This window comes from Epinephelus lanceolatus, chromosome 10, assembly GCF_041903045.1.
Source record: "Epinephelus lanceolatus isolate andai-2023 chromosome 10, ASM4190304v1, whole genome shotgun sequence".
Taxonomy (NCBI): Eukaryota; Metazoa; Chordata; class Actinopteri; order Perciformes; family Serranidae; genus Epinephelus; species Epinephelus lanceolatus.
This window is the reverse complement of record NC_135743.1, coordinates 37,658,668-37,677,438: the sequence shown is the minus strand read 5'-3', so window position 1 is coordinate 37,677,438 and position 18,771 is coordinate 37,658,668. Positions and strand designations below refer to the sequence as shown.

At 41.1% G+C, this 18,771-nt stretch overlaps 2 protein-coding genes across 3 annotated transcripts in view; both read right to left on the bottom strand.

Moving 5' to 3' along the window:
- enpp2 (ectonucleotide pyrophosphatase/phosphodiesterase 2) overlaps positions 1-14,656 on the bottom strand; it is a 42,055-nt gene extending 27,399 nt beyond the window's left edge. For both annotated transcript variants that reach the window (XM_033639960.2, XM_033639962.2), the window contains exons 1-4: positions 14,566-14,656; positions 13,663-13,768; positions 4,657-4,812; positions 119-244 (exon numbers count right to left, since the gene is read on the bottom strand). In XM_033639960.2, the coding sequence (XP_033495851.2) occupies positions 119-244; positions 4,657-4,812; positions 13,663-13,768; positions 14,566-14,583 (406 nt within the window). In that variant the 5' untranslated portion in view covers positions 14,584-14,656. The remainder of the gene's footprint in view (positions 1-118; positions 245-4,656; positions 4,813-13,662; positions 13,769-14,565) is intronic.
- An 890-nt stretch (positions 14,657-15,546) lies between these two features.
- The window catches only part of taf2 (TAF2 RNA polymerase II, TATA box binding protein (TBP)-associated factor), a 35,623-nt gene continuing 32,398 nt past the window's right edge, over positions 15,547-18,771 (bottom strand). The window contains exons 25-27 of the mRNA XM_033641340.2: positions 17,668-17,832; positions 17,372-17,474; positions 15,547-17,225 (exon numbers count right to left, since the gene is read on the bottom strand). Of these exons, the coding sequence (XP_033497231.1) occupies positions 16,927-17,225; positions 17,372-17,474; positions 17,668-17,832 (567 nt within the window). The 3' untranslated portion in view covers positions 15,547-16,926. The remainder of the gene's footprint in view (positions 17,226-17,371; positions 17,475-17,667; positions 17,833-18,771) is intronic.

Genomic DNA, 18,771 nt, shown 5'->3' with positions numbered 1-18,771 from the left:
CTTGGCTCAACAAGGTGCAAGATGAAAACTGAAAACCTGTAATCTACAGTGTCAGCCTTTCCATATAAGAACATTTCAACAAATATAGGACATATATAGGACATTAAAAGTTGCAAACCTTTACACAGTGTCTTGTAGTTGGTACAACAGTCTCCTCTGGCCAGACAGTCATCAGAGCAGTGGCAGGCATGTTGTTCATTTCGAGTCTCCCCACATCGATCTTTACTGCACTCATAACCCCCCTCTGTATATGGGAACATAGAGGGAACTAAGTTAAAAGAAGTCGTTCACATAATAACCAGCAGGGGATAAAGACAGTACACTCAAAATCTTGACATATACACAACTAATCTGATAGAGTAGTGCTGAAACCACAAGCACTGAGAAATGAAAGCTGATACAGTAATCATCCAGTGGTCTGGCTGCATACCATACAGCTGAGTACTCAGCAATTTGGGACAAATGTTGCCAACATAGTGTGTATTATGGCCAAATTCTCAAGATGAGAACACCAGATGAGAGTTGTAGCTTAAAGTTCAGTGGGTATATGCAAGTATATCACCACTTTCTGGCACAGGGAGGATTACAGTGGCAAGGCAGCGGTAAGCCAAAGACCACCAGGCTGAAGGAGAGGACATAAAATCAGACCACCAACACTGGAAGTAGCAGAGGGGAAATACATAAACAGGGAGACAAGTACAGCTTACACAACAAGTAGAAAACTTGTTCAGGCTTCCATGGCTCATTTTCAGCTCAAATAACTAATTTGTACAGCTGGATAATCAGACTTAGAAATGATATCTCTGATATCTTGGCTTGAGAACAATAATTTCAACTCACCAGTGTGTAAGAAGTGTTTGTCAATTTAACGGACTAGAACAAACTTTCCTTCACTGAACATTAATAAGCTCTGTTAGTATTTGTCTAGACAAAAAGGGCAGACATACAAGTTCAGATCCAAAATAATCAGTGTCTGGCTAAATGGCTCTATAACATGGCAACATACTGCAAAGCACAGTTATGACCAACAATGAAGCAAGTTCATCATCAAAGCAAGCAGTGGTGAAGGAAAGTGTTAAAGCAATACCACACCGTTAACCTCCACTACCCAAAGTCCTGCAGTCAAAATGATACCTGGGTAAAAGTAACTGATTAACTTTAACTATTAGTATCAGTTTAATAGGGGTGTCCACATGGGGTGATATGCTGCTGTAGTATGTAGGCTAGCTGAAAACTATGTCAATATGAGAGTTTAGGAGCTTGCATATTGATATACAGGGTTTCCATGGTCATGGAACTTGGTACTTCTTACTTTTCTTCTAACCCCTGCAGCGCTCAGGTGAGGTTGGGGCTTTATAAAAAGGTAGCGACTAGGTGCTAGACCTTAAGCAGCAGGCCTCCAAGAAACACAATGCCAAAAAAAGAAACACAAATACAGGGAGGCAAATGCCAAATGAGAGTGAATCTGGGTTTTTTTATTTTTACTTTCACTTAAGCTGGCAAGTGTGTTAACAAACAGTAACTGCCAATCCTGCATAGTATACCTTTAAAGTTGTTAATTAGCTGATGTGCAATTGTATCAGGGTGGCTGGGGCCTGAATATCAAAAGTAAAAGTACTCAATACAGAAAACTAGTCCATAAACAGTGAGTGCACAGTTGCCCATATACAGTTTCACATGGTGTGTGTTTGGGATACAGGTCATAGGAAATTGCAGATTAAATAGTCAACTGAACCCATTAAGAAGAGCAATGTATTCAGACAGAGTTTTTGTGAATTTGATAGTATGATTGCTTTATTGAAAGTACAGTAGTACCATAGCCAATAGTGGGATAGTTAGTGGGCTAAAACTGTACATTAGTAGTTGAGGTAGCACATTGAAAGGCAGATAGTATATGTTGTATTGACTCAAAAGTGGGGCGCACTGGTAGTTCACATGGGAAACATAGATTGACCACGTCAGTGAGTAGAAAAACATGGGACAGACAGAATGACTGACTGACAGAATGACACACTGACAGTTTCCGTGATTATGTACAGCATACCATACCATGACTTAGTCATACCAAAAATTAGAAAAAAAATTTCGGCCACAGGGGGAGCCACAGCGATCGGTCGCATTTTAGCCATTTTTAAGCATGTTTCTGTTGTTGTAGCGCCACCCAGTTGCCAATTAGAGTTAAATTTCTCCAGTCACCTTGAGGCGTCCTGTTCTACATATCTACCAAGTTTAGTAAAAATCTATATGGCGGTTAGGCCTAAATAAGAAATTAGCTCTCTAGCTCCCCCATTTTGTTTGATCGGGTCAATAATGGAGGGGTCCCCTCAATTATGTGTGGTCTAGTCTCTATATACAGACTCTACATTCAGTGAATGTAGAGTCTGTAGGCAAACCCCGGAGATCTTGCCTCCGGAAGTAGAGTGGAAGAGCCCTGATTTCCAGTTACAGGCTGTTTGTAGTCTGTGTGATATTGATCAATCACATTTGAGCCGGCTGCAGTTGTTGCCAGGTTAAACCGCCCGTGCAGTGAACTAACGAGGCGGAACATAATTGCCGTCACTGCAAACTCTGAATCCATCGCAATGGTTCAGCATATTAACTTATATATAAACAGAAGTCGAAAACGGAAATTCGCCTCCTCCGCCTAAATCAAACCGGAATGCCCCAGAGGCTGTATCGCCGGAAGTCAGATGCCAAATACAGCCGATGGGTTCCGAGAATGTGTGTGGTCATATGCCTACAAAGTTGTGTGGTGATCGGTGAAACCCTTGAGATGTTATACACCTTTATGTGATGAGCCACGCCCTCCGCAATATTCATTGCCTTATAGAAGCTCAGTTTTAGTAAGTTTTCCAACTTTTGCCAAGAGGGAGCTTTAGATATTGGTCCCTAGATTATGTTCACAGAGTTTCATGCAGATCGGTCAAACTTCCTAGGAAGAGATCGATTTTAAGTGTTTTTCAAAAAATTCAAAACGGCGGAAAATCTATAAACCGGAAGTTATGGGTTCTTGAGGCAGATTTGTTCCTCATGAGGAGAGGCATCTCTGTGCAAAGTTTCATGTCTCTACAACATACGGGGCATGAGATATGCTCATTCAAAGTTTGCAATTTCAATCGGTTGCTATTGCGCCCCCCTTTGGCCAATTGATGTAATATTGCTTCATTCGCAGCCTCCCATGACCCTCTACCACTGTGCCAAATTTCACATGGATTGACCAAGTCAGTGAGGAGAAAAACATTGAACAGACACACCCACACACACACACACACACACACACACACACACACACACACACACAGTTTTCATCATTATATAGTAAGATGACCTGAAAATAAGGGTTTTATGATTATATGAATGGATTATTGCCACTGATGCAATTGTGTGTGTAAGTAGGATTTTACAGTTGGTCCAATTGGAACTAATACATAATACACACAATATTGGATAAGGTAAGCTATAGCACTGCAACCCATTTTACAATATAACTATAGCAGTAAGTGCAGCTGTCAGATAAATGTAACACAGTAAACAGATAATATTTCTGTCTGGACTGTAGTTAAGTGTAAGTGAAAAATACTCAAGTAAATTACATGTACCTCTTATTTATATAAGTACAGAACTTGAGTTTTGTTCTAACATACATGATATGTTATGTGAAACATATCTGTTGACAAGATGATTCTGAAATGTGGAATGATACTATAAATCAAGACCATCCTTTCACAGCAACACATCAGAGGCACATTACACAGCTGACTTTCCATTTTGTTGGAAAAAAGTTCTTGTCCACCTGATGGATATTAAATGCCAGATGTTGAAGGATTTCCTCCAGCTTTATGATGTTAAATTCTAGGATTGTTTTATTCAGCCTCTCTGACCTGACCTGCATTATCAAGAGCAACCGTGAGTCCAGCCCAGTCACCAGAATAAAATGTTGGCATTGTAGTGGTAAAATCAATGATAAATGGACTTGCATTTGTAGCACCTTTTTGTCTTCTCAAAGTGCTTTTACACTATATGTCACATTCACACACACATTCATACACCGGTGGCTACCATACAAGGGGCCACCTGCCAAAGAGTTTATACATTCTCACACACGTGAAGGAGCAGCCATCAAGAGCATTTTGAGGTTCAGTATCTCGCCCAAGGATACTGTGACATGTGGACTGGAGTGGATGACCTGCTCTAAGTCCTGAGCCACAGCTGCCCGTACAGTTCATATGTATCATATTAACATTTCTAAGATTACGTGCATATTGGCTGAGTTTCTGAGACTGTTGCCAAGCAGCAGACAGCTGTAGACTGTTCAGAATATTATGAAATGTGCAATGCCAACATTTATTCTGGCGACTGGGTTTTTGAGCACCTTTTCCCTGATATCGAACACACTGCCAAGAATCTGGGACTCATTTTTGTTTTCCGTCATTTCCGGTATTCTCTACTTTAGGAATATCTCTCAAATTAAACAATGCAAGTCAGTTTAAATCACAATAGCAGAACCCATGATAGCACCAAGCCAAAGTCTTTTGTGTCTTAAGTCTAGTTTTATCAGCTACGTTTTGCTCTTGCAGTACTAAGACAGAGGGGATAAAAAGCTGCATAACAAGAAACAAACAAATGAGAGGACAGGCATAGAGTATGACTGAGTACCTGTCCTGAGGCAGAGCTGATCGAAGTCTGAGCAGCAGCCGTTGTAGGTCTTACACAGGTTGTCACAGCGACAGTTTGGTGGTTCCAACTCGACCAGCTCAAAACACCTGTTCTTGCAGGAGCCGGATGTTGGCACATACTGAGCTGCAGAGCGAGCTGTGGAAAGAAGCACAGATTCAATGAGTGTTCACTTTGATGTTATTTGGATTTCCTGCTGTGGGCTGTATTGTCTCCAAACACAGCTGGTACACATGTGAAAACTGAACACTGACATACAGAAATGATTCCCTGGCTGCATCAGTAGAGTTGCTAAAGTGGACCAAATAGATGTCAAAAATATTTTAAAGGTTTAAATATTATGTGTTTCTAGTCAAATGTAATTTGAGGCAACTCTTATTATATACAACCACCAGTGTTGTCAGGTATCGGAATGATAGTTAAAGGGACAGTTCACCCCAAAATCCAAAATGCATATTTTCCCTCTTAACTGTGCTGCTATCTATGAATTTAGATTGTTTTGGTGGGAGTTGTTGAATCTTGGAGATATCCGCAGTACAGATGTCTGCCGTCATTACAATATGATGGAACTAGATGGCACTCAGCTTGTGGTGCTCAAAGCAGCAAAAAAAAAAAGAAATTTAAAAAAACTCAACAGCAATGTCTCTTTCCAGAAATCATGACCCGGTTACTCAAGATAATCCACAGACCTTGTTGTGAGCAGTTTAATGTCGGAACTATTTTCCTTTACCGAATTATATCTGCAGAGAGGCTCATGCTTGTGACAGAGACAGAGATATAAACATCAGTGGTGTCCTACTTGGCTGAGCTGTAATGTTAGCTAGCTCAGTGGTGCTAGGTGAGCTAGCAGTAGAAGCAGTGTTGGGCAAGCTACTTGGAAAATGTAGTGAACATAATATAGTGTCACTACATTGAAGCTATCCCCAGAGAAATGTAGCAAGCTAAGCTACGTAAAAATGGCAAAAGTAGCTTGCCACTTGCAAAGCCTTTTCTCAGTGATAATCAAACGAATAGGCAGGCAAAAATGTTCAGTTGAACTGTCTATTATGAAATAACAGACTTAAATTAAAACTTTCTTCTGTTTTTTTTGTTTGTTTTTTTTTACTTCAAAGACTGCCTGACATTTGAACATGTCCTCCAATAACACGACATCAGTCGGCTTATTGCTCTCTCTCTTTTTCTCTCCTCTTCTGACTTAATGCATTTCTCTGTCTTGGCCTCTTTCAGTAAGCTATCTGTCTAATAAAACCATGATAAATAATAGACAGTAATATAAACAATAAAAATAACAGACCTAAATTAAAACTTTTCTTCATTCGGGACATTAGAACATGAACATGTCCTGCAAATAACATGTGACATCAATATGTCTCCTCTCTTCCTACTTAATTCTGTTCTCTGTCTCTCAGCTGTTTTCTCTGTGCTTGTTGTGTCTATTTCTCTAGTGTCCACTGCAAATCCACCAAATATATACAGTCTATGGGCAAGACTCAAGAGACGCATCAATAAGTGCAATGTAGCCAATCACAGACAGAGTGGGATGGGTCCTACAAAGAAATGCCATTTACTGAAAGATTAGTGTGTGATGTCATACGTAAATGCTCCCCTCGTCTACATGCCTCGGTGTGGCGCTGGTATCAGTCACATTACTTGTCCTTAGTTTCATTATCCTTATTTTATCCGGACCTCCGCAGAAAAAAAGTCTGCTGCATTTCAGAGCATTTCCTAGGAAAAAGGGTTTGCAACTTTTGTAGACGCAACCGCAGTACTCAATTAACTAATCAACTTCACTACTAAAAAACTATTTGACTCAGAAAATAGTGACGTTACCACCACGCTACTGAGAAATTTGTTAAGTAAGTAAAGTTGCTACTTGTAGTGACGCTGCTGCCCAACACTTAGTAGATGCACACTTCCTTCTGCATGGTGATACAGGTGTAATTCAGTAGGAAGAAACAGTTCCCACATGATACCGCTCACAACAAGGTCAGTGGATTACCTCGAGAATCTGGGTCATGATTTCTAGAGAGAGACCTGTCAGTTGAGTTTTTTTAAATGTATTGTTTGGCGCTTTGAGCACCACAAGCTGAGTGCCATCTAGTTCTATTTTATTGGAGAGAAGGTAGACATCTCTACAGCTGATATCTCAGCTCACACTCTGCAACTCACACCAAAACAATCCAGATTGATAAATAGTACTACAGGTAAGAGAGAAAATATGTTTTTTTTATTTGAACTTTCCCTTTAGGCCCTTTGTTTGATGTATCATCAATGATTATAAATCTCTTAGACATGTCAGAGCCATAGGCCATCTTTTTCTGCAATAGTGAAATGGTATGGAGCTGATTCATACTCTATTGAAATGCTTTTTAATTTATGCTATTTATTTATTTTAGTTAGTTTTTTGTTTGTAGCACCTGACAAAACTAAAAAGCACACTTGACTTTCATAGCTTGTGAATCACATTAGCAGAGAGATATCATGGGTCAGAGGCACACGTTCACTGTGACTTTAAACTACAGTCCCTGATTTTTGGTATTTGTGGTTTTTGGTTCCACAAATACCACTGTCGTTGAGCTCAACACCTTTTCACAGTTCCAAAACATTAAGAGTGAGCTGGGAGGACATTTTGGCACTTGGCCAGTGGGGGCAATAACACAATACTGTATATTGTCCAAAAAGTTAATGAATGGCTGCACTGTCCAAATGTCTTTAAAGTCAACCTGCAGTCATAGATACTGTATGACTACAATATACTGCTTGGTCAAAAACAACATGTGGTTGGCAAACTAAAAATTAACAATAAACAATTCAATTTATTGAATAATAATTGATAATAACTTCTAATATGTGTGATCAAAGGTCTGTAAGCCATGTGGCAAACTGAACAGTTAGCCTACTAAACTTTAAAACATCTTCTGGGACCCAAACTGTGGTAATTCTATCTCACTGTGGGGACAGGTTTAACTGAAACACAATAATGCTCTTTTCCACTCAGGTCCCAAAGGACGGTGGCCCCGTATGGAACCCAACCCACATTGTAAGAACCCCCTGGCTTAACTGAAGACATCCTGGAGATCTGAGCGTGAACTTATTGCCACATTTCTAACAACGTGCTCCTTGTCCTCCAACTTGTGAAAAAAACAACCTTACTCACAGAGAAAACCAGAGGACGCCAACAGGAGTTCTTCAACACACATTTGTGTGCTTCTGTGTGGACATACTGTATGTGCGGGTGTGTGTTTTTGCAAGTACACGTGCATGTGCCAATGTACTCTATGTGAAGGAACTGAGGTGTTACACTTCAAATTATTTATGCTGCCCAGCTAGCTGGCACAGTAGTGGAGACTCAGAGCGTGGTACAGCAGCAATACCCTCTTTGCTATAAGACTCACTCTGGCTCTGTGGTAATGAGTGTGGACTGCAGGTCAAAGGTGAACATTGTGGATGTCTTTTTATTTCAACCTGCTAGAGCACATACAATGTCTCTGTCTTGGCCTCTTTCAGTAAGCTATCTGTAAGCTATCTCAAGTTCACACTCATGGAGCCAACTTGAGCTCTGCTCGTGAATACATTTATTTGGAGAAACAGAATAAGGGAAATGGCGGAGTGGAGTGTGTGCGGAGAGTATTAGGGTAAGAGAAAATGACAAGGCAAAAGCATAGACTGCGTAAATAATGGACGTAGCTATCATGATGCCACATCATGGTTTGTGGACTGCTGTTTTGAAGCCCTCAATTCGGCATTTCGGCTGTTGCCATCATGTTTTTGTTTTTTTTGGAGCCAGAGGTAACAAACAGCTATCAACTAAAACATATTCCATGACCGAAAAGGAGTAGGAAGAAGAAAATCTTATTTTATTTTATTTTTTATTTGGATGGACAGTTGGAGCTGTGGCTGTAAATATGTTTATTTATGCTGTAAAGTTAGGCATTTTAACATGTGGGTCTATGGGGAGTAACTGGCTTCTGGAGCCAGCCTCAAGTGGCCATTCAAGGAACTGCAGTTTTTGGCACTTCCTCATTGGCTTCATTTCTCAGCCTCAATTGGGCAAAGCCATCCGGGGCGCAGAACAAAAACAAGAAGACAAAATCTGCACATAACATATTCTCTTACTGTTTATTTATTATTATTGTTTGTTGGCTAAGTTGTTTATTTGTGTTGATTTTTCTTTAGCGCTTGTTCTTGTTAGTGATAAATACAATACATCTAGAAGATAATTGTTATAGTAATTCAATGTCAGGAGAATACCTAATGCCAACGTCAGTTTGTTATAGAATATTAACAGCAAATGACGTTTGATATTTTGCTGTTTTTGAGTTGTGCTGTTAAGTAATCTAAATCTGGCGTCTTCCAAACGTCTCATGCCAACATCACGTTGACCAGCCCTGTCTCCTAGAAATTCGGATTCTATACAACAAAATACCTTTTGAGGGAAACGTTATGCCAACCACGTTCCGTTTTCTATTGACATAATAAGGAAACGTTGTTAATTGACATTCTCTAACCTTAACCAAATTCCTTTTGTTGCCTAAACCTAAGAAAGGAATCTGGTTGTGAACCTGAAGATCTAGTGCCAAGGTTCTGCACTTTGTACACCCGCCATCCTCCCCAACCAACTCCCTCCGAAGCCTACGTGGTACATGAATGCAGAGTTATTACCTGACAGAAATGTTCTCTGTTCGCATAATCCAGGCAGTGATTACATTGCCACAAGAACGTACTTGAACGTTCTATTCAAGTATCCCAGCAAGTCATGACAGTGACACATTGAGCCAGCGTGAACAATAGTAGGATCCTTAAAATAAAACAGATAAATGGAATGTGGCCATCATTCATTTCTGTGAAAAGGGCCTATGTTCTCCACTGAGAATGGCCTGTTCCATTTAAGTCAAGACAAACCAGGTAAAAGTCAAAGGTGGTGCAGGATTTCTTCCTCACCCCGACTGGTGTGCTGCTAATGATCAGAAATACTGTATTGATCTCTGAAGGGAAACTGTCGGCAGCAGTGTGCTTGGTGCTGCCACAATAGGCTGGTTGGTTTCATCTGTTTAAATAGCAGAGAGCTTTCTGATCAGAGTAAGTAAATCCTGCTATAAAAAACTTACACTGACAAAGACTGACTGAGGCAGATTGCTTGCCATCTGGTGAGTTTGAATTTTTGACTTTGTTCAAGTAACAAACTTCATGAGGTGAGTTATTGAAAATGTCCAGATTCAGGCAGATGAATATGAAGAACTGTGATGTGTCGAATGACATCCCTGCCCCAGGGCTGGGTTATCAAGTAGTGATCCGAAATGGAAGAGATCTGAGTATGTGTTTTGAATGACCAAATACGGCAAATTCCTTTCCTATAACAGAACAAGAAAAATCTGGGGCATTATGGCCATCTTTGGAAATATTTTCAAATTGGACACTATATTAAAGGGGATGTTTGTCTCCATCAAGAAAGAAAAAAACAATAGAGTGCTTCCTACAGCTACTAATAATGTTTCATAAAGCATCAAAGTGGCATGAGATGTGTCTTTGGGTAAATAACAGTGGTTAGTCCTGTGTTGTAGTTTGATGAAGAAACATGGGAAAGGATCCTTTTCAACAATTCTTAATATATCAGAGAAGCAGTGGGGCCCCCAAAAATTTGTCATGGGGTGGCCAGGTTGGGCCACTAAAAAGCTTGAGGTGGCACACTAAAACCTAAAGCCATAACTGAATTTCAGGAATTTGCTTTTAATATGTTATGTATCTTTACATGTTAGGCACTTCATTGTTCTTTCATTAAGCTGGGTGTCCTTTTACTTAACACATCAAATATAGAGCTTTAATTTGAAGGAGTACACTGATGATAAGGACCAAAGCATTTACTGAAAACAAGCTTACTCAGATTCAGGGGAGACTCGTGGGTACCCACAGAACCCATTTCATTCACATATCCAAAGCTGAGAGTTCAAGGAACCGATTTGAAAATGGCCATGCCAGTTGTTACCTTGCAAAAATTTTCTTAACTTTGGAGCGTTATGAATCCCCTCTCCAGCAAACTATACCGACATAGCTGATATTAACAAATGCCTTGGGTTGTCTAGTTTCACAGCTTAAACAAGAATTACCACCTTACGGGTGTATGCCTCCACAAACCTGTCTAGTTGCAATTACTGTTTGTGTCTGTGAAAACATGGATGCTTCACAGCATCTATGACAACGAAGTTCATCCTTGACTCATAGTGGATGTTTGTGCCAAATTTGAAGAAATCCATTCAAGGTGTTTTTGAGATACCCCGTTCATGAGAATGAGACGGATTCAAAGACACAGTGACCTTGATCTTCGACCTTTGACCACCAAAATCTACTCAGTTCATCACTGGGTCCAAGTGAACATCTGTGCCGAATTTAAAGAAATGTGTACTGATGGGCTGATGAATGGATGGACAGACGGATGGACGGACGGACGGACAGACAGACAACCTGAACAGATAATGCCTCCGGCCACAGCTATCACTAGCACAGAGGCATAAAAAAAGAGTGTGCCGTAATATCAGCCTTCACTTATTTTCGACGGAGCGCGGGAGCAGCAATTGTATGGCTCCCCTTTGGGGGCACCGCTGTACATAAGCCAGAACCAAATTAATTCAATATGAAATACCTTATAGATATTATTATTATTTAACTAACCCCCTATAGGACTCAATACAGTGGGTCCAATTAAAGACAATTTATGTTGGAAATGTAAAATAGAACAAGGTACATACATGCATGCACAACGGGAATGTCCAAGGGTACATAGATGAATGGTTAGCATGTGAGCTGCCCAGATGACCAAATTATGTCTCCTCTGGGACAAAACTATTACGGTTGATTAAATTTGCATTCAGAGCACTAATAACTGGCTTAGTAAGTTGTGCCCAGCTGATTCTAAGATGTTAGAAAGAGCCTCACACTCCTACACTCCTATATCAGTGTCTGTTCGGTTACCCCCCTGTGTTCTGTGTTGATTTGTTTTATTGTCATTAGATATTTTTCTATAAAATTAAGCAAAAATTTGAATTATAAAATAGTATATTGTGATTTGAAAAATTAAGTTGACAGAGTAAAGAATTTTTTTCCCATTTTTTTATGAAAATTGGAGCTTCAACTTGTTTACTCACTGATTCAGTCTAATGACGAACTGATGAACTGTTATGAAGCTGTAAACAACTTGAGATACCAGCCTGATGAAGATCAAGATAACCGTAAACCTTTGGTAAATAAAGTGTGGTATATTGAAGAACATTTGTGCCATGTGTTTTGATTTTCTTGTAAATGTACACTCATGGTGTCCACAAATGCATTTTTCCCCAAATTCTTCTGATGCAAAAATGCTGCAAAAACATACAGCAACAAAATTCCAGCACAGACTGTAGCCGCCGCCTGTTGCTATGACAATCTTCGGCACAGTGAAGCAAACTCTGCCTCCTCATGCCGACAGGGTTTGAGAATGTGGAGCAGAAAATGAGCTCCAATGCTCTCTTAATATTGACTCAAGGTAGAGCAACACAAACACACTCTCTCTCTTCAAAAAAACACGCGGGCTGCCCAATCCCAACCTCGCAGGGTCACAGTGATCCGTTGTAGCCTCCACCTACCCACCACCACCACCACCACCATCATATACTCTCTGCTCGCTCATTGCATATGCACTGGCAGACACTTCATATAGAATGTAACCCAGCAAATAAAGTGAGCAGGAGACATTCCTCTGGAGCTGCAGTTGCTGATGTGGAAAGTTAGTTCTCATCTAATTGCATGTTGTTCATTAGGGGAGTGATCTGGGAGACAGCCGGGGGTGGACGTGTGTCACTCCGGCTAACTAGGGTGACTGACTGCACTTGAAGCTCACATAGGGTTCAAGATTTACTCTGCTCTAAAAAAAACTCAGAAGTTGTTTTCTGCGTGTGTCTTGGACTTGGAGCGTAGCTTTAGGCATGTCCTACCCACACTTGGCCAAGATACATTAATGCAGATCCAAAATACACTTTGCTGCGCCTGTGCCGAGCCACTTTGGCAACGGAATTAAAGTGTGTGACTTTTTCTCTGGTTTGCTGAACACAGTTCTGAGAGGCTTTCACATGAGCTTAATGCACAGTTGCATTGTACTTGCTGATTAGACACACAGTGCTTGTAGTGTGGAGATGCAGGGCTGCAATTAACAATTATTTTCATCACTGATTTATCATAGTTTGTTTTCAGATTAATCTGTTAGCACATAAAATGGCAGAAAATTGTGAAAGTTTGTCTATTACAGTTTCTTTGAGGCCAATGTCCTATCTTATCCCAAACAGTACCAAACCCAAAGATATTCAATTACAAAAGTCTTACATGGTATTAAACCAAATATCTTTGCGTTTTGGACACGTTAGTTGAACAAAATAAGTAATCTGAAGCTGTCATCTTGGACTTTAGGAAACTGGAATGGGCTTTTTACACTATTGTTGACATTGCTTTTTATCATGTGCAGTTTCAGAGCTCTAGAAATGATTACAATGGTTACAGCCTTTCAGAGGAAATCACTGTTTAGTTCAACTCCCCACAGCTCAGACAGAAGCACCCTGTGATCAGGAGTCACAAGTACACATTTCATTGTATTGATGGGTCTTGAGCCACTGAGGTATATCACATAAGGCATTCCTGTATAAAAGGAAATACTCTTTCTGCTCAAATGATATCACACCAAAGAAAAAGGACAGATTCCCATGTTCCCACTTGACTCTGTGAAATCTTTCCATAATCTGACAGACAGTCCAGGCGCTCTACTCACTTACTGATTTTTGTAGGATTTTTTTCTCCTGCCTGTTATCCACATGGAAGCCATCGGTCAAAAACAGCCACCCTAAGGGTGGGAGAGATTCAGTCCTTTTTTTTTCAAGGCCACCTCAGTTGTGTGAGTGCTTGCCAGCTTAGGGTCAAGCAGTTCAAAGATGTTCTCTATGTTTCCTGTAACAAGGCCAGCGTACTCACACTCTGTCCTGGCTGACGTCCCGTCCTCTCCTGAGCGTCTGGGCCGGTCGTAGACAAATCCTGAGCACACATCAGTGCCACACACGACTGACAGGATCCAAACAAGCTGAGACAACGACAACACATCTGACATTAGCCATTTATATAACTGCTGCATGAACTAATCAAAGCTCATGAGGTCTATTTTCCATTAGAGAGTCAACAACAAAACAGAAATGACAGACACAACAGCCTCTCATCAGACTATATACTTCTTAAAAAGTAGAAGTCAGTTCTTCCCTGCAAATGACACACACTTTTTGTGTGTTTTGCTTGGCTTTACATTTGCTGTGATTATTGCTAAATGCTTCAAAATGTGTTGTATTTCTCTCCTTATTTGCTATATTAAAAAAATAAACAGTCCTGGAGGCTGAGCCTTTTGTGGAGCACTGGCTGCTCTATAATGAATTCTCAACTTTATATTTTCAATTTTTTTGTGAAGCATTAAAGCCAAAAAATGTGGACAGACCAAATCACAGCTTCACATTCTCTTCCTTTATTGTAACTGGTCGAACACAGGTCATACTAAAGTATTTTGTCGATGACCTAACAAGATGGTGTGGAGTTTAGTTCAAAGTGAATACGGACCACCCGCATCCGCATAACAATCGCCTTTGATGGATTGGCGGATCTACAGTTGTTGTGCAAATGCTTAGCAGCGGAAATGAAAGCGGAAAGAAGAGTATTCTTACAAAAGCTAGGGAAAAAAACAGGAATATGCCCTTTCAGCCACAATGAACAACGCAAACTACCAAACATGTACGGTCAAATGAACGCGTAATTACGCACGGATTTACGCACAGTGATGTCAGTACGCTGGAGTGAACTAAAGCTAAAACTTGTAGACATGGAGTCTTACCGTACCAGTTTGTGAAGCAACATGTTCCTCTGTCGGGCTGAGCGTAGAGTCCTGTGCTGTAGGTCGGAGAGTGAGTGATGCTGACTCCGAAACCGAAGGACCACCGGAGAGGAGGACCGTTGAAGAGAGCAGGAGGGAGGAGGCAGGGAGGGGGGAGGTGACTGAAAAGAGCGGACAGGACTCTTATTGGTGTTGGGTTGGAGGAGGGCTCTGCTCAGCCACGATTCAGATGATACGGGGAGAGCAAAGAGGGAAAGATGAGTGGGGGGAATGCAGTTCGCAGCTCGGGCCAGGAGCAGAGATTTACCAGCTCCTCAGATCTGCCACAGTTTCCACAGTGATAACTGCGATGCAACGTCTCATTAAAATCAAAGCGGGTGAACTCTGGATAAGAAGGCGCTTGCGCAAGACAAATACGCACAAAGCAGCATCTTTACACATGTAATGTAGCCATCATATATGCCATTCACTGTCTTTGGTTTCCGACTTGCGTACTCCCACACTTCAGCTACCCGCCAGTAAAATGAATTAAATGCCTTTATACCAGCACTTTAATAACCATCAGACACCCAGTGTCCTTTGGCAAGTGCCTGATGTAGCCTACTGTATCTGTGAGGAGCATATTTGTTTGAATCAATGCTAAAATTACCCTTATAAAATAATATGAAAGAATACTAATGAAGTAAATTTATAAAGGTAGAACAAACAAACAGCTTAAAACAGAGTCTCTGCTGTCAGTGAGACATTATGTCCTCAGTCCTTACCCTTTCTTTTATTGATAGAGGGATTTCTTCAAGAGGAATACTGGTGCTGGGGTTCCTTTTTTATCTAAGATTAAATGAGATAAGAGACAAGTGACAAACACAATCTAACCATGGACACACAAAAATTATTAGTCTTCCATGTAGCTCACAAGTTGCTGCAGCCAATTTTTCACAAAGGCATCAATACGTTTTGCTTTTAGCACAAACATTTTAAGAAACTGCTAATTGTATTCAGTTTATTTAAAAAAGCATTAAATCAACAGTTAACAAAAATTACAATGTAGAAAACATTAGGCTCATGTTCCTAAGTGAAGCATCTTTAATTTTCCATAGCGCTTGTAAAAGCTACTCAAACTGTTATTTCTCTTTCCTCTACATGTTGGTCGGTACATTTGTGAAATCAATATTGTGTTACAGCTTTGAGCACATTATTGTGTTTAACAAAGAATCAACCTTGTATTTAAAACACCTGATCAACAGTTTGTAATCCCAAGAAGGGAATCCACAACCATCAGGGGCAATCTCACATCACACTGGAGATCACAGGATAATAACAAGTACTAATGGGAATAAATGCTGACAGGGACTATTTAAGCAGAGTCAAGAGCCTTAACATGAATGTTCTGATTGTGTCTTTTATTGTTTTACTTAGGAAAGGCAAGATGGACTTGGGAGGCGGATTGAATAGGAAAACCGTTTTTTAACACTTGACCCCTCTGGTTATCTAAATGGGGCATGTTGAATTCTGCATGCTCTTTTCATTGTTTAAAACCACCTAATCAAACAAAGGGATACAGTGCCAGAGAAAACCCAGCCATAATTGCCTCTGTGGAGCTGGATTCAATCTAGTTAAAACATTCATGAACACAAAATGTATCTTTTATTGTCAATGATGACAGAGGGGAAACAAAAAATTATATATATATTTTTTTAAAACACTAGTATTACTTGAGTTTCAATTGTACAGTATAAACTGCACAGGAAATTCCTCTGTTTAATTTCCATCTGTGAGCAAACAGGGAAATGTCATTTGCAGGATGTTAAAGACACTGGAGGCCCAGTCCACACAGAATGGTTTGATCCACACCACAATCAATCATACACCCCCTCAGAAGCCACTCATTGAATGCTGGAATTGAGCTGTGGGGATGAGGCGCACCAGAGTGGTGTCTATGGGGGGGCTGTCTGAGGTTGGCTGGGACTGTATGTGCCTGCTTGTGGAGAGAGGTGTATGTGGTTGCATGCCTCAGACAGATTGGAAGCGGTGTCAAAAGTCCACAAACTCCTGCAGGCTGTGTGTGCGGTGTGTGAGGATACAAGGACGCCTCAGGAGGGTTTCCTTTAATGACACTGCAGCCTCAGTTCAAAATTCTGTTTCTTCTCAGAAGCCAACACGGTCTGCTGTTTCTGCTGAGGAATCGACTGCTGCCGTTATCTGAGGATTACAATTACAGTCTCCCAGTATGATAATACTACTGTGCAATGAATGTTTGGAACTAAATATGTTTTGCCACTTTGTGTCTCCATGCTCACAGGGTTGCAAGCCTGCTGCTAGGTGGATGTTACCCTGACTGTACCAAAAGCAAACTCTCCTCTAGATGTTCAGTCAGACAGAGAGGGTGAGCGCAGGGACCTGCCACTGGCCGGGCTGTTGCTGTAGGCGTGGGAGTTGTCCCTCTCTCTGTCCTTCTCCTTGTCCTTGCTTTCATGTTTGTGCTTATGCTTGTGTTTGTGCTTGTGCTTCTTCTTCTTTTTCTTGTGCTCATGGTGGTGGTGGTGATGGTGGTGGCCATGTTCGCCGCTGTGTTTGGAGGACGAGCAGGTGGTCTCTTTGGAGAAGGACGGCATGGGTGTGGCAGGCATGGAGAGCATGGACTGTTCGACTGACGGTGGCTCTTTACCTACGGAGAGAAAGAGGACAGGTGTGGGTGTGTGTTACCAGGTCATGTGTATTTTTATTTATTTTTCAGAATGATGTAAGAAATGTGTGTGTGTGTGTGTGTGTGTGTGTGTGTGTGTGTGTGTGTGTGTGTGTATATATACTCACCTGGAGTAGAGGGTCTTTCTAACAGGTTGAGATGATGGTGAATGAAGGCCTGACTATCATGAACCGTCTCCATATCAATATCTTCGTCTTCCATTGTGTTGAACTGCAGATTAACACCAATAACAGATCATCAATATTTCAGAGTCTTTAAAGAGATAATATTGTGACAGAATATCCCAGATGTAAGTAAGACAGAAGCACATAGCCTGAATGAAACAAGAGACAAACAGAGTACGAAAGACGGTCCCATGTATGTGGGCAGTCCCATGCAAAGCGCAGGAGCAGAGATGAGTTACCCTGATCTTGAAGCGCCCTCCTCTTCCATCATCGTCCTGCTGCTGCAGTACCTGTCCTGGCTCTGGAGGGGAGCCCAGAGGGGTCTCAGCCTTCCTCTTCAGGCCCTGAGGGGGCTGGCCCACCCCGCACACCCCCAGTGAAATAGGATCTGGCTCTTCATCCACCTGGAAGACACAAACAAACTTTAACATGTAGTTGTGTGGCTTCCTTGTTTGTCTTGTTTTTTAATAAAAGTTTAAACATTTATATTATGGCCTCTGCCTCAGCCTCTTAGAACTAACTTAGGCTGATCACTGGTGGACAAAAGGTTTTTTATGACCATTGTTGACCCCATGCTTTTGTTCAACAGCAAAACTCTGCTATGAAGTAGAATGATTTATTTATAGGCTTAAGTGCTCCCACTGCCTCCTCCTGTCTGTAATGTAACATATTGACATTCTAGGCACCACCAGTTTTACAAATGACTGTTGCATACCACCATACACACCCTAAACTCTCCCAAAAACACAGCTCTCTGAGCAAACAGTGTAATAATGAAATACACAAATGTCAATGACCAGGGACCACAGGAACTGCACTTGACCAACATTTGTTCCCCTTTCCTCCCCTCTACCCTCCAACTCTCCTTGATCAGTGTTCTGTCCCCTCCTTCCCTCCTCTCTGGGACGGAGAATGTCTTTCTTGGACTGACACAGCGGTGATACGAGCAGCATAGACATCGGAGGCCAGAGCAGTAGTAGTAGCTATGCGACTGTGCGTGATTTCTGTGCTTGCATGTTAATGAACAGGGCCTCGAATGTCAAGTTCGCACAGGGCTGGGAAGAGTCTGTTGTGTTGAAATACAGAAAGCTTAGCTTAGTGTTGCCTAAAAGAATATCGATGTCATGGCTAAATCTTTTGTTGATTCCAACAATGTGGAAAAGTCTACTAGATCTCTGAACGAGACTTTTCCTTGAGTGAGACTTGGTTACACACACTAACAGAACAGATCAGTGAAAGGTAAAGAAAATGTTACATTTTTCTGAAGGGTTCTTTCCATAATGTTGTCAGACACTTATAATAACAATCTGAGCCGGTCAGTGGCAAAAACAAGCACTTTAGTG